This window comes from Theobroma cacao, chromosome 2 (assembly GCF_000208745.1).
Source record: "Theobroma cacao cultivar B97-61/B2 chromosome 2, Criollo_cocoa_genome_V2, whole genome shotgun sequence".
NCBI lineage: Eukaryota > Viridiplantae > Streptophyta > Magnoliopsida > Malvales > Malvaceae > Theobroma > Theobroma cacao.
This window is the reverse complement of record NC_030851.1, coordinates 10,936,698-10,952,273: the sequence shown is the minus strand read 5'-3', so window position 1 is coordinate 10,952,273 and position 15,576 is coordinate 10,936,698. Positions and strand designations below refer to the sequence as shown.

The window sequence follows — 15,576 nt, the reverse complement described above, 5'->3', positions numbered from 1 at the left end:
AGAGTAAATGACAAATGGGGATTTTTATTCTTCAAAGAATTTATTTTTTGTGTAATTTATATGATAGGGATGAAGTATGTACAATTTAGATAAAGATGATTAGCCCAAATTGTAGCCTTCTTATATAAAACAACTAACAATCATTAAAAAATTTTAATATGTTAATATTTCTTTTCGGAAAGTAAACTTTTAAATCATGACTACCATTTACTCATTTGTGATCAATCATCATTCTTAATAAATTAAACAAGTCACAAAGTCGTAGAAAACAGCATAGTCCCCGCAAATGGGTTGTGGAACAAACCACCCTTACGACAAAAATCACAAAACCCGTCAAACACCAAACCGCACACATCCCTATGAACCCCATAGCTCAGTCTTTGGTCATTTAATCCCGATTCCAGTTCAGATTCTCTTCATTCAAATTCTCAATCCCACCCTCTTCTCTTTCCTCTTCCTATTTGTGATTGTGAAAGTGAAAATTCCATAATGCCACTATTTATTCCTCATTCTCTGTGCCAGTTTTTTCCATTGATCGTTGCCACATTGTGATTCAGACTCATCAGTTCTTCATTTTCATTTTTCTATTTCGGGTTTTTGCTTGGGGGAAGATCACTGGGATTTTGGATGTATATGTTTTCAATCATTGCTCATTGTTATGCAACGATCATAACGTGTGAAGTTTGAGGTTTTCTCCTGGTGGCTTCATCTGGGTGTCTAGTATTTTAATGGTTTATTCCTTTATCATTGTCATATATTAATTCACCCATTGAAAATTCTCGACCTTTTAAGGTTTTCCTTGGTGGGTTCACGTTCATCTGCGTTTATTGGTGCTCTAATCAAATTCCTGCATTCATATCGTAAAGTCTTGATTTTCTTGAATCTTTGAACTTTTTGGAGTTGTGGAGACAATCAGAAGATCTATAGAACAGCTGAAGCAAGGCATGTTATAGTTGGTACAATGGGACTGTCTATGTTCTTTGTGATCTGCATTCTCCACTCCCTGATCGCAATAACGAGTGGATCTTTGATAATGTTCTATCTTAACGAGATCTATATTTTTGCTCATGGTGTTGAAACGGCTCAAAAGCTTTCAGGGTCAACCCCACATGATAAATTGCTGATTCAGACATCCAATTCTTTTGTTGGTTTGCTTCTCTTTGTAGTTGGGTTCTTGGTGTTCATGGTAGCGTTTGTCAAGGATAAAAAATTCCAGAGCTTTTTCGCCAAAGGTTGTGTACTTCTTCACTTATCAATGGCTCTTTGGAGGGTTAATTTTGAGAGAAGGTTAGAGGATTTATCTTGGGATTGGCCGAGACAAGTAGTTGGTGATTTTGTGTTGGCTCTTTCTTGGGTGTTCTTTTTATTGTATACTTGGAAGGAGAAGTATGATTAGCCTGAATTTGAGCGCAAATGAATTCAAGTGGGCAGTGACAAATGACAATGTGACATTACTGAATAGAGTTGTTTGTTTCAATTTGGATGTCTTCATGAAGGCTGGTATCAAATCACGAAAGATTTCATGTTGCTTGAAGCAGGGTGTTTGAAAAGGTGCAATTACTTGCAAGATCGGAGATGAATATTCAAAAGGAGAGGTTGCAGCATCTATGCATATGGATATTGAGGTTACTACGTTTCCAGAAAGCCTGTTGATTGTTGTGGTAAGAACTAGATGCCCTTGTACCTGTCTGTTTGCAATCACTTTGTAACTGTGCTATGGTGCTTACTTATCCATGCATCTTGCCTAGGGCAAAATTTTGACAAACACATTCTCATATTGATACGGTGGTCTTAAATGTTAATCTGGAATGAGTTTCGAAGTTGCGAGTGCTTGAGATGATTTACATGTAATTTGAATAAACCATTCCTTGAATGGAAATGTTCTCCGTTGACCTTAAGTTTTTCTAATTTTTTCCCATCCCCACTCTGAAGTTGACTTTTTATTTGTTCTCTGAATATATTAATAGCTAACTCAGTTTGCTCTGCAATTTACTTGGTTACAGTTACATATCATCCAGGTTCATTCGTTGCTGCTATTGTTCTGACATGCGCACGGTCTAATTTAAGATATTGTGTTTGTCCACCTCTTAGACGAAGTGGAATTGTAGAATATACAGGTCAGTTGAGACCAAGCAATTATTTATGTGTACCGGGTTCTTTAGGTAGAGAGAGAGGACGTGTTGTAATGAGTGAATTGGATTACATTAGAGGCAATAGAGAGGAAGATTGTAGCAGTGGTGGCAAGTGGTCAAGGATAAGAAAAGGTGGAGGAAATGACGGACTACGGTAAATGAGAAGGGTTAAATAAAAAGAATGTTTAAAGGAGTCTCAAGAAAGCTTTCAAGATAATCTCTGTTGGGTTTCTGATGATTTTTTATTACCTCTCAACCTCTAAGGCCCTCATATTTATACTGAATAGGAGCACTTTCGTAGGAGTAGTTAGGAGAACATGTTCAATCATGGGAGAATGTGCTTGTCATGGAAGAGCAATTAAAAAATGGTTTATAGGATATTAAAAGAATGACCACATAGTTGGATAGTGGGTGTAAGTTTTAGGTAATTGGTTAATAACACTTGATAGTACATTACATGTATTTTTAAGAAGCAAAAAAAGAAAAAAGGTAAAGCACACGTACTTCAAGAAAAAGTTAAGAGGAAGTCTTCTTAATTATCTCCATATTTGAGCCACCAAGCTAAGTTCTTTAGAACATTCCAAATGTAAAGGTAACTCATAAACCCAACCACTTGTTATGAGTTACTTTCACTTCTCTGTACAAACAGTTGTTCTATGCTTGTTCTTGGGTGTTTTCGTGCTGGGAACGCCTTTGGACGCTTCTGCACTTGGAATGCCTTTGGGCATTTCCATGCTTGGAATGCTCCTAAGTGTTTCCACACTTGATATGCCCTAGACGCTTCCTCGCTTAGAACACCCTTAGGCGTTTTTGAGCTTGGAACGCCTTTTGGCGCTTTCTTTCTAGGAAAAGGTGATAAGCCACATCAGATTCAATAACGTGGAAGTAAATCTAATCTTGAATAGGTCTTATCTTGAAATTCACCAAGACTTGCCCTAGAGTTTTAATCTTTTTGTTATTGAAGGAAGTCATGGTCATAAGATGATGCAAACTCCTTAAATCTATATTCACAACCTTCGAAGTAGACAGTGGCATAAGGTTTACTGAAGAACCGTCATCAATGAACATCTTTCTCACTAGGTATCTATTAACATTACTATCCACATAAAGTGGCTTGTTGTGATAGGGATGTGATGTACAAATGTCTACTTTTATTAATACTATGGCATTATCATATCCACTTGCCATCTTCTTCATAAGTAGTCCCACTAAGCTATATTCTCCATTCTATAAACCACCTATTTGTGCTAACATTATAGCTACCTTCTTCCTTGATTCTTCTGAGAAGCCAAGTTAATCAAAGAAATGTTTGCATCTAGGTTTCTTCATGAGTGAGTTGGCAATGGAAGAGGTAACTATAGCAGCTGCACGAGTGTCCTCTTCTTGATTGGAAGGAAAGGTAGGTTTTTCTTGAATACTGATCATTACACTTACATGTCTTCAAGCATTTTGATGAGTAGGGAGTGGATTGTTTTGAATTGTGTTGTTTCTAATCAAGACTTCTCCTGTTTGTGTTCTTTGGTGAAATATCTTACGCATGTTCCTACATTCAGCAAATGGATGACCCACCATGCGATGGTAATCGTAATACCATGGATTGAACTTCTCTTCTACTGGTGGTGGTCTCGATAAGGTAAATTTATTTGTCCGTCTCTAATTCATTCTTGAAAGAATGCCCTGACTCTGTCGAGTAGAGCTGAAAATGGAAAGGGTATAACAATATCTTAATCTTGTCTTTTCTTAAAGTTGTCCCGCTTTGGCCTTAGATTCTCTCGAGGGCCTCTTCTTTCTTTACTTCCCCCTTGAATTGCATTCACAGGAGTGATGTTCTTCTTATTGAAACGATTGGCTCTTTTTTACCTAAGGACTGTATTATTGGTCTGTTGTGCAGTTTCAATTAAAATGGAAAAAAAATGAAAAGGTAAGTTGTCCAAATGCCTCTATATTTCATCGAACATACCTTAGATGCATACTTTGACCAGCTCTTTTTAATCATGAGAATCTTGTATATCTAGTATACGTTCTCTAAACCGCTGGATGTACTCCATAAGATCCTTTTTTACCTTATGATGTTCTTTCCCCAATTTAATAAAGGTCACCTTTTTTAGGTAGAAAAGAATTTTTCTCCGAACATCCTACACATCTGATTCCAATAGTCAACTGAGCTTAGAGTGAGATTAACATACCAGATGTATGCTTTCTCAGTAAAAGACTTAAAGAACTCTTTCAGCTTTAAATCGTCTTCCAAGCCTACGACTCCTAAGGTTTTTACAAGCTTCATGACAGGTTCCCAAGCATTACCAGTCTTGCCATTGACTTGTTTGAATTTTAGGCTGGTGTAATCTTTAGGGTATGGCTTTACGGCTACCTTAGCAAGATAGGGTAGTTTCAAGTCAAACTTGGAAAAGTTGAGACTCTTGTTATTCTGATCGAGCAACTTTTCCAACTTTTCCTTTGTGACAAAACTCTGAGCACTAGTGGAAGGAGTTGCCATAACGGGATTACCTACAATAGAGGGATTGGTGGTATAAAGGAGTGGGTCAATCGTGCTCTCTCCATTTCCTTCATTTTCATTGTTGTTGATCACATTAGCGGCATTTTTTATTGGTATAGGTAGAAGTTAATAGGTTATGGCAGTTGTGGATGCATACTGAGTAATGGTCTCCATCATTTGCTTATTGTTTTCCTCTAACACTTGTATCTTTTTTTGGGAAGCTTTGAGAATTTTCATGAGCTCCTAGATATAAGTGAGAACAGACGTTTCTTGGTTGTTAGGAGAACTCTCTATATCTTCTGATAAAAATTTTCAATTAATTTTTCACTTACTGCAATCACTCTCCCTTAGTGGAATCGCCAAAATGCAAAGGGTTCTTCAAGTAGAGAGAGAAGATTTGTTGCAATGAGTGAATTGGAATGCGCCAAAGGCGACAAAGAAGAAGACTGAAGCAGTTTTTGAAGCGTAAGTGCTTTGGTGGTAAGTGGTAAGGGAAAAGAAAAAGGTGGAATAAGTGATGGATTACGACGAATGGGAAAGGCTGAATAGAAAGAATATTTGAAGAAGTCTCAAGAAAACTTTCAAGATAATCTTTGCTAGGTTTCTGATGATTTCTAATTACCTTTTAACCTCTAAGTCCCTTATATTTATGCTTAATAAAAGCATTTTCTTAAGAGTAGTTAAGAGAACACGTTCAATTATGGGAGAACATGCTTGTCATGAAAGAGTAGTTAAAAAACGATTTATAAAATATTAAAAGAATGATCATGTGGTTGGATAGTAGGTGTAAGTTTTGGGTAATGGAGTAGTGACACTTCATAGTGCGCCACATGTATTCTTAAGGAGTAAAGAAAGAAAAAGGGGTTAAGCACTTATACTTCAAGGAAAAGTTAAGAGGAAGTTTTCTTAACTATCTTCATATCTAAGCTACCAAGCCAAACTCTCTAGAACATTCCTAATGTGAAGGTAACTCATGAACCCTACCTCTTGTTCTAAGTTACTTTAACTTCCTCGTACAAATAATTGTTCCATGCTTATTCTTGGGTGTTTCCGCACTTGGAAAGCTCTTGGGTGCTTCCGCGCTTGGAAAGCTCTTGGGTGCTTCCGTGTTGGGAATGCCCTTAGAAGCTTCGGTGCTCGAAAAGCTCTTGGGTGCTTTCGTGCTCATAAAGCGCTCAGAACGCCCATTGGTGCTTTCACTCTCAGAACGCCTTTAGATGTCACAGTCCTTTCTTGAATGTGAATCCCACATTGTCAAGATAATGCTCCCAACGAGTAAAACCACAAAGTCCCACATTGAAGAGAAATTCCAAGTAAGGAGTAAGAGAGGATGTCATGGTTTTAGAGAGAGGAGCCATGAATCTCTCATCGGCTATGTACTAGAGTGATACAGTACATATAAAGGTTCACACTACCTTCAACTTGTGAGGCACTTTTTGTGGGATAAAACCATGAGGCCAACAGGGTAAAGCGAACAATACCTCACAAAGGTTGGTGGGGACCATAACAGTTGGTATCAGGTGGTGTTTGGTACTTTACAATGCAATATGATTACAGGTAATATAATTACAGGTAATATAATTGCAAGTAATGTGATTGCAAACAATATGATTGCAAGCAAAATAACATTACAGTATTTGGTATACAAGTAAAATAATGATTAAAGTACAGAGAAGATAACATTACAGCGTTTGATTTACAAGTACTCTGTTACAAATGTAATGTTAACTTTCAAAATTACCCTTATTTATTAAAATGCAAGTTTAATATACTTGTATTTTTTATTGCTAATTTTTATATAATATCATCTCTTAAATATATTTTTAATGTCATATATTTTATTTTCATTTCTTATTATAATTTTAAATATTTTATTTTTATTTTTTAATATAATTTTTTATATTATATATATTTTATTTTAATTTTTTTACTTATATTATCATATGAATTTAATTTCTTATATTTTATTTTATTTTATTTTAATTTTTAATTCTTATATTATATATTTTATTTTAATATTTTTATTTTAATTATAACATTACAAAATGTTTTTAACAAAATAATAAAGTTGAAGGGTAAAAATATTTATAATAATATTACAGAGTGCAATAGAATGTATTGTATTGCAATCTTACATTGCAGTAGTCTGTTGCAAAACAAACACTGTAATGTAATATAATTAGACACATTGCGTGGAATGTGCTCTCACTTCCCTCATACCAAATACTACCTCAAAGCAGACTCTAAGTACTAACGATGTGCCACTGAAGACAGTAGACCCTTGTTGAAGTAGGAAAAGATATCACGATCTTTGCTTGTATGTGAATCTCATATCGTCGAGATAATACTCCCAACGAAAAAAGCTACAAAGTTCCACATTAAAGAGAAACTCCTAGTAAGAATAAGAGAGAATGTTATGGTCTTAAAAAAAGAAGCTATGAATCTCACATCGGCTATATACTAAAGTAATACTGGACATGTAAAAGTTTATACCACCTTTGAACTGTGAGATATCTTTTATCCAGAGGATCAAATTATATAATACCTTACAGGAGTTAATGTAGATCGTAACATTGACTGCTTTCACGCTTGAAACGTATTTGGGCACTTGGACTCTTGATGTAACCTATGTGTTGGTTGATCCATTATGGAATGCCTTTGAATGATGCAGCGTAACATCTAAAGCGCATTAACTCGCTGGACGAAAAGCACACCTCAAAAGCAGTCAGTCATCCTACTAAACTCTCATCTACAATTTGTACTAGCCACAGCAGGAGATAATGAATTTTCTGGTGATATTAAATAAGCATCGTAACCTGTTTTTCCATTTTATGTTGTTGACATGGACTATGGAGTAGTACCTAAGTTTCTGGCTGGACCCCTCTTATACCGCTTTTCCTGAATCTCCCTAGTCAGGAAGAATAACACTGAAAGGAAAAAGTTATTAGGTTGCTGGGCTTCTTAGAAGCTGAGAAAGATTCCGCAAGGTGTAAAGCAAGAGCTTGGCAACCCGAAGAAGAAACCAGTTATTGCAAGCTCCAGCCGGAGAAGTAATTGACGCCCCAAAATGCCCGTAGAAGATTCCAGTCCAAATTCAATTCCTTGTGCCCAAAAAGCCCATTAAATGATAGAGCTTCAAGAACCCCACTGTCGTTCTCGACAAAGACAGAGGTTTACTTAAAGCATCCTACTTAATAACAGCATCTCCCAGGCGCGTGAATACACTACCCAATCAGATGCTGCCAAGGTGCTCAAGTTGTTTTCCCTTGCTTCCAATTGCGCTTGGTACTTCCCATTAACTTCTTTTGCTGAGTCTAATAGTATCTACTTTTTCATCATCTCATCTCAGCCTCTCGGACATAGAGAGGTACCCAAAACTCACCGAGAATCCATCCTAGAGGCCCAAAAACTAACTGAAAACCAAAACAAGCACAGGAAATCCAAGCGCGGAGAGAGAAGGTGAGAGAACCAAGCCACTTCAAATAGAAGGAAAAAACATGGAGGGAGAACACGAAGCACTACCCACTTCTCCTACATCAACAACACCTCCTCCGCCATCATCATACAAGTTATTTCTGAAAGTTATGAGCAAAAGGAGAACATGGGTGTTTCTCTTTGTGCTAGTTTATGCAATCCTTTTAGCTTCTTCGTGGAATTCCCTTAAATCAATACTTTCTTGGTACAAACGTCAAGCCCAACCATCTTCTGCTTCTTCTGGGTGGCCTGCCCTCTATGCCTCTGTTCTTCTTGGTGCGGTTTTTGGGCTGCTTTCTATGGTTGCAGCTCTGGCTGTGGCTGTGCCGGCCACTTTGGTGACCTGGATCACTGTTGTGGTTCTGCTTGCTTTCTTTGGGAAACCAAAGAGGACCTTGGTGCTTGAAGGCAGGAAGATTACAAGAGAGATCGCTGGGATTGTGTTCAAGATTTTGTTGAAGGAAGGGAATCTTGTAGCTGCTGTTTGTGCCGTTTTGGGGTACTTTGCACTTGTCAGGAAGAATTCTGGTGAGTGATTAAGTTGAATTGTTTAAGTTACTGAGACCTTATTTAGCTGGAGAGATTTCACTTTGTGGATACTTGGAAGAAATCGGATTTTGGAAGTTTTCCTGGTTGATGGAATTTAGGAAAGTTATCCTCATCTTCCATCTAAGACATTGTTTGATTTTTGTTAATTTGACTTAAATTAGGAGTTCAAAAACGAGGCAAGCTCTTTGTTAAAGGGCTATTTAATAGTTATCCCTGCTTTTGTTTGTTCTATGTATAAAAAGAAATGAATGACGAACTGTTGTTTTTTACTCTTAAATTTACTTATTTCTTTGCAGCCTAAAACTTCTCCAGTGTATACATGGCAGTCATTCATTTTTCAGTTTCTTTCTGCAGTACTGGGCTATGGAATGCAAATGTTTTCAGTTCAAATCCTAAAGCATGCATTGATTCTTGAATTGATGGGTTAATTACTTGATTATCTTTGCAAAAATCATATGAATAAACTCCTAGTCTCTTTCATTATTTTATTTACTTTCTTCACTTTTTTTTAACATTAATGAAATTAACTGTATTTTTGGTATGATTGTGTTCCATGCTTTACAAAAAGCTATCTCACGCCGTGGAAATTAGAGGGAACAGGGAAGGTTGGTCCCCCTTGAACTGCAGCATTTGTCACGTGCTTGGACCAAACCATCTTAAAGAATCTGTATGTGTATGACAAACAGCTAAGCCATTCGTAGAACAAACAAAGGGTTCCATTGCCGTATTGGTTTGCTAATGAATAAATAGCAGCTACACACAAAAAAAAAAAAAAAGGGGTGGGGGGGGAAGAGAGGAAAAAGACCTANGGGGGCGGTGGGGAGAGGAAAGGAGACTAACTTATTGGTTTCCCTTTATTGTTTCTTATTTTCATTACTTATCTAGGTCTCTCTCTCTCATTTTTGGTCAAATCCCTAGTTGGGTTGTGAGCCATTTTTCTACTGTTCAAGTTGACCTCATAGAAGCTCAGTCCTTCCTATATACTCTGTTGTCTTTTTCCTGCAAGTATCAGTTCCTGCTTGAAATCAAAGAAAAATCCAATCCCTTCAATAGATTAAAGCTTATTTTTAACATAGTGTTTTAAGAGTTTTGCTCATGCAAACACACCTAAGTGTTCAAATATATATGTACAAGGTACAATACTTTCACCCCGGAGTATATGAGGCTTGTATTACAATGTATGCCAGCAAATGTTTAATGTTCATTAAACATAACTGTATAAGATGTTTATTTCCACTCGTCAACAGTAATGTTATTAAAGATGGCTGAAAGCTATTCCTTTGAGTCATCCTCCTCATGGCTTCCAAGCGTGTACAACATCAAGCGGAAGGGATAGTAAGAAATGTAACGCAGAATGTAGCAGCTAGCTGAGCAACATAGTGGAATAAAGATTGCTGCGAGCATGACAAGAAAAATCAACCACAAGGAGAGGACAACTGAGGCAAGCCAACTAAGCTTGCTCACCACCAAGTATAAACCTGCCATGAATGCTATGGACATCATTGTAAGTGCAACTCCTAGGAGAGGTACTGCCAGTTTAAGAGCAAAGAACACCAAACCGAGATCAATTAACTGTGCCCAAATGAGTGTAACATCAATGATGATGGAGCTATACATAGCCATTGTGTTGCAGATGACAAACAGTTGGAACATCCTTTCCCTTAGCATGATTGCAGAACCTTCGTCAGGACTAGAGTTGTTGTCACCACCAGGGATTGTGAAACCAGCTGAAAATGTCACTGTTGCAACCAGTGTTGAGACTAATAATATTACATTGACGTTCTCCTTGTAACTTTCAAATTTCGAACACTCTCCTTCAACTGAACTTTGTCTTCTGTTTCTTGAGGCTGTTGGCTGGGAGCGTTCTGCACAGGTTAGTCTTAAGGCGAGCCATGTCAATCGCTGCACAATACAAAAACAAGATTACATATGCACCAACATAATAGGTTACCTTTCAAAATACGGGAACCACATCAAATCATCAGCTCTTTTTGTTAACGGGTTCAACTTTGCCAGGTTACCTTCCTAGGATCCGGATCCAAGCTAATAAATCAATAGCTAGAAAAAGCATCTACCGTGTTAATTGGAAGTGTTCTCACTCTGACCATTTTGACATTGCATTGGAAATAATGGACGCTCATTTGCGCACCATAACTTCCTTTCTTTGTTTTCAATCACAAAATTGCTGTAAAGATAATTTATATGTGAACAGTTAACTGATGCTAGTGGTTATAGACAATTACTTGGGAAATTATAAAACTCTAATAAGCACTAAATTCAAAATTGGGCATGTACACAAGCACGAACTTTCCACTGCTTGTGGCGGACCAACGGCTCCGATAGAAATATATTAATCTACTTCCCGTAGTCACATACCTTTGGACATGAAGCCATCATTTGTGTGTCTGTGTTGTATTCTTGTGCAATATCCAGCGCTGTCAATCCGTCCTCGTTCATCAGCAGTAGATTAACTCTCCGGTCCCATGTAAGAACGCTTACAACCTTGGGATGCAGGTAAATAGTAGCTAAAAGTAAAGGCGTGTTTCCATTCTCATCTCTCTCATTTATAAGATTCTGTAGTGTGGGCACTTTGAGTATGTAATTCACCAAATGAATTCTTCCTCTCTTTGCAGCAAGGTGAAGTATACTTTGACCTTGCCTGTTAAGAAGCTCCCTTGAATCCGGACAGTGCCATAGAAACTCTTGGACTATCCCGATATAGCCTTCATCAGAAGCTATGTGAATAGGGAAGAAACCATTCCGATCCCTTTGGTATGCAGCACCACGGAACATCTGAAGCAGGATTTTGACCCCTTCAAGATAGCCTATGGATGCAGCACAGTGAAGCGGATTCCTTCCTTGTTCACATCTTACATGAAAAGAAGACTGGTCCTTTTCCCACATTATTTTGAGGACATCTGCTATTCCAAAGGAAAAGCTTAGCAGGGCTAATTAACATGTTCAAGGAGCTATGGTCTGACGCAGACGATTTTTTTCAACTGTCACTGAAATTGCTAATGCATGGTCAAAGAGAAAAGGTGAATGTCTTGTAACAAGTAAATGAAATAAGAACATAAAAAGAGAGAAATTAAACGTTAATTATCCCTACACAAAGTCTAAAGTGTACATGAAATAAATTACCAATGTTCCTCCCATGAATGGCAGCGTGTACTGGTGATTCATTTTGCAGTCTTTGTTGTTCATTGTAGTTCCCTAATGGATTTTCCATTATAAGCCTAACAATATCTGCATAACCTGCGGCCGCAGCAAGATATAATACAGATTTGCCTTCCTTGTTGGCGCTATACGACATTTCCCTATTTTTGTCAATCAGGATCCGAGCGATCTTTTCATGATGAGCTAGCAAGGCTTCATGCAAAGCAGTGTTTCCATCCTCATTTTTGTCACCTAACATAGATTCGCTAGAAGAACCTCTTATGGCATCAACTATCAGGCGGACTAGCAACGGATCACCAATCCTTGCTGCTATATGGAGAGCAGTGTCACCCTTAGAGTTTTTCTCCTGAATGAAGAAGGGCAAATCCTTGCAGATGAGATTAACAATCTCATGATGTCTATAACTTGTTGCTATGTGAAGCATTGTATTCTTTTGGGGGCTTACTTGAATACAGCTTGCTGGCACAACACGATCACTTTGTCTATCAGCGGGTCCTTTCTCCACAGCTTCTACCAGTTCCAGGATTCTGCCTTCCATGGCAGCTGTGTACAAATCAGGGTCCATGGAAGTAGAACTTCCATAGTTTTCCTTTTCCTCCCCATCAATCAGGAAACCAGGATTTCTTGTAATTGTTATTGGAACGAGGCTTAGCTCATACAACTGTTTTTCTATGTGTTTCTCTATTTTTCCTTTTCCTCTCACGTCCTGTTTCACTTTCTTCTTTCTTTCTCTCTCCTGCTTCTTTCTTTGGTTTACAAAATCTCTTGTCAGTTTCACCATAGCTACAAGACGGCAGTAGATTACTGCACCCTGCTGCAAATTGAAATTCTCTCAGTCTGATTACATGTAGTAATATTAGCAGGACTACAGCTGCAGGCTGCAGCATGTATGTAACATTTATATATAGGCTAAGCTATGATCAGGAAGGGTCATTCTTTACTCCTATAATATCAAATCTTATTGTAGATTCAAACCACACCAGGTAGAATCTTCCCAAAGAAAATCAAGGAATCAAAGGGTATATACGACTATAGTGTGTCGAACACTTTCCAAAAATCTTCCAAGAAATTGAGAGCTACAACCTTTCCTTGTCCCCAAATTCCGGTCAAAAGCTCTGATGAGGTAGTAATTCTGTTGAAAAAGGCCTATATTTGTAATAAAAGCTGATATTAAAATCAGTCAACATTGTGGTCTCTGCTGGCTATATTATGAAAAAGAAGACTCTTAACGTGGGAAGGAAGAAAGAAGAAATGCTGTAAACAGTACGAAATTCTTAAAGGGTTGCGTATGCATCGACAGTAATCTAATGAAACGAATTCAACCCAAAAAACAACAGTAATGAATCAGTATATGCATCTGTCCTCATCAAGGTCGCTTTTCTGACAACTACTTAAATCAATTGTAAAATAATTGGCAGCCCATTTTAGAGGGGAAGGAGGGCATATTTTCCATGAAAAATTCATATTCAAAACCTTATAAAGGGCGGGTTTATAAATTATTACACTTGCTTGCCTAGTCTTTTGGTCATACTCAAGCAATTGCGCCAAGCCACCAAGGATAGGAACCCCATTTGTTTGAGTAAAAGTTATGTCAGCTATGACGAAATCTTTGTTATTTTTTACTTTCAATATCCTTCCAAAAAATTTGGTCAAGTCTTAGTAGATGTATATTGTATTATTTCAATTAAGAAAAAAAAACAAATACTAGGTCTTTATATAATATATATATATATATATATATATATATATATATATATATAGTTATTGAGGAATAAAAATGTTTCTGTCACAGCCCAAATTCTCAAGTCATGACCGGCGTATGGACCAATGGGCATAGCCCACTACGCTCAAGCAAACCTCTTTATGTAATTCCGATTATCATTCCCATCCATCGTCTTTAAAATGAAGTGTTGTAACTCTCAAAAGTAAATGTTCCAGTAATACTTTATAACAACTGAATTTTCATATTTATATTATATCAAAGTACTGTCATCATCAATCCAACATATACATGTTCACAAGTAATAGACTTGAGACCGTCAGCGGAGTGACTATGGATGAAGATACAGCTATCGAGATGCCATAGTACCTATCAAGAAGACGAGCATAGGTATGCGACTCAATTTAGGTCCCAACTACCTCCAAATTTGAAAATATGAATTTTAAAAATGTGAGTACGAAACTCAATGAGTGAACAAGGAAGGGAACAAGCAATTAATAGGAACATTTTGAAAATCATGATGCACTTATTTTAAAACAATTCAATTTAACTTAGTGCTTATCATAACCCCTCAGGAAAACCCTAATTGATTAAATCACTTAATGTAAAGGGTCCATGCTCAACTATGGTACCAAAGAAGTGGAAAATAACGCAGTAATCGATTAAGATACTAAGCGAAACAAAAAGTTTTTTGCTGCAGCGAGATTCAAGCCATAAAACACAAACTTTCTCGCTACAGCGAGAACCATGTCTAGTGAAACCCTCGAAACCCGAGAGTTTTTCGCTGCAGCGATAAACAGGGCACCAACAAAAATTTTCCATTTCCTCAACAAAAGGCCATCCTGCTGAAATGACAAAAACAACATAAAACACATATAATTTCCCAAACTTCAACATGTCAAGTTTTACATGCATTTCAATCATATGCCATATTCATAAGCTTTTCTTTCATAAACATAGATATACATGAATACATAGATAACCACCAATATCACCATCATCACACCCAGCTCATGTGCATTCCCCCACATCATGCACATAGCCAGAGTCATCGTGTGCATCTCCCCACATCGTGCATAGTCAGTGCCATCGTGTACATCCCCCCACATCGTGCACAGGGATATTATCATCATCCACATCCCTCACCACGCCATCACCGGCATGTGCATCCCCCCACATCGTGCACACACCCGGTTATAATCATCACACAATATCAACCATCATGCACATCATATATATCTATATATATATACCAACATAAATGTAGTAGTGCACAAATACATAACAACCACATGTCACAACATAAAGTCAATTATCAAAGGCTTGTTCCCAAGGCACTCGTTTTTAAGAAAAGTTGTATAAAATCATTCAAATACTTTGTACAAAACAGTCACATTTCCAAAACGATTTTGAAATGCAGTTCAATCACCGGTAATTTGTTGAACTTTTGGTCGACTCTAACTTCCCTAATTGTCCAAATAGGATGATGGGGCTTCGTTGAAACCTATCATCACATTAGCATCACCAATTTGTCAATTCACATACTTATAAAGTCTAAAGCTTTCTCTTAACTAGCTTTCAATTGCCATTTAAATGGCTATCTATTTCACTACCCTAATCACTCTAAAATGAGTGGATAACCTCAACTACAACATTCACAAGTCCACTTACTAATCATTCCCAACACAAAAATAAATTCTAATTCATTACTCACCTTGGTAGCTTGTAACTTTGAAATTCTTTCCAATAAATTTCCCAAGCTATTATGGGAGCTTTCTCTCTCTAAACACCTAGCTAGTGAGAGAAAATATGAAAGTGAGATTTTTCAAGGGTTTTGAAGTAAAAGAGTGAAAGAGCACGAGAGTTCCATGAAAAGGTGCACAAAGGCATGAAAATTGGAGCTAGAGAGAGAAAGTTATGAAGTTTTCATACCATGCTTCCATGGAGGGGGAAACAAACGTGAGATGGAAGAAGGAAGAAGAAGAAGCTGCTGGAAATTGAAGAAGCTGCTAGAAGGAGAAGATATTTAT

The 15,576-nt window shown here is 37.3% G+C and overlaps 3 protein-coding genes across 4 annotated transcripts; 2 read left to right on the top strand and 1 right to left on the bottom strand.

The window, feature by feature from the left end:
• Positions 288 to 1,898, top strand: LOC18608718. The gene has a single exon (XM_018114803.1). It carries the CDS (start codon positions 962 to 964, stop codon positions 1,394 to 1,396), a length of 435 nt encoding a protein of 144 aa, XP_017970292.1. The 5' UTR covers positions 288 to 961; the 3' UTR covers positions 1,397 to 1,898.
• On the top strand, positions 7,869 to 10,232 carry LOC18608716. Of its 2 annotated transcripts, none has more exons than XM_018116548.1 (2): positions 7,869 to 8,628; positions 9,897 to 10,232. In XM_018116548.1, exons 1-2 carry the CDS (start codon positions 8,124 to 8,126, stop codon positions 9,983 to 9,985), a joined length of 594 nt encoding a protein of 197 aa, XP_017972037.1. In that variant the 5' UTR covers positions 7,869 to 8,123; the 3' UTR covers positions 9,986 to 10,232. The 2 variants fall into 2 exon arrangements, with proteins under 2 accessions (XP_017972037.1, XP_007043605.1); XM_007043543.2 differs by lacking the exon at positions 9,897 to 10,232 and adding an exon at positions 9,218 to 9,423 and having other exon boundaries at positions 7,870 to 8,628.
• LOC18608715 (protein ACCELERATED CELL DEATH 6) lies at positions 10,100 to 12,607 on the bottom strand. Its single transcript, XM_018114891.1, has 4 exons — positions 11,791 to 12,607; positions 11,026 to 11,567; positions 10,292 to 10,551; positions 10,100 to 10,178 (listed from the first exon to the last, which is right to left on the bottom strand). The coding sequence occupies exons 1-4, from the start codon at positions 12,605 to 12,607 to the stop codon at positions 10,100 to 10,102; spliced, it is 1,698 nt and encodes a 565-aa protein (XP_017970380.1).

Coding starts and splice junctions, on each gene's coding strand:
- LOC18608718 (XM_018114803.1), top strand. CDS start 962: ATGGGACTGTCTATGTTCTTTGTGATCTGCATTCTCCACTCCCTGATC.
- LOC18608715 (XM_018114891.1), bottom strand. CDS start 12,607: ATGGTGAAACTGACAAGAGATTTTGTAAACCAAAGAAAGAAGCAGGAG. Junction 11,568..11,790: donor CATTCATGGGAGGAACATTG/GTAATTTATTTC, acceptor TTGGAATAGCAG/ATGTCCTCAAAATAATGTGG. Junction 10,179..10,291: donor AGGGAAAGGATGTTCCAACT/GTTTGTCATCTG, acceptor TTAAACTGGCAG/TACCTCTCCTAGGAGTTGCA.
- LOC18608716 (XM_018116548.1), top strand. CDS start 8,124: ATGGAGGGAGAACACGAAGCACTACCCACTTCTCCTACATCAACAACA. Junction 8,629..9,896: donor ACTTGTCAGGAAGAATTCTG/GTGAGTGATTAA, acceptor ACTCGTCAACAG/TAATGTTATTAAAGATGGCT.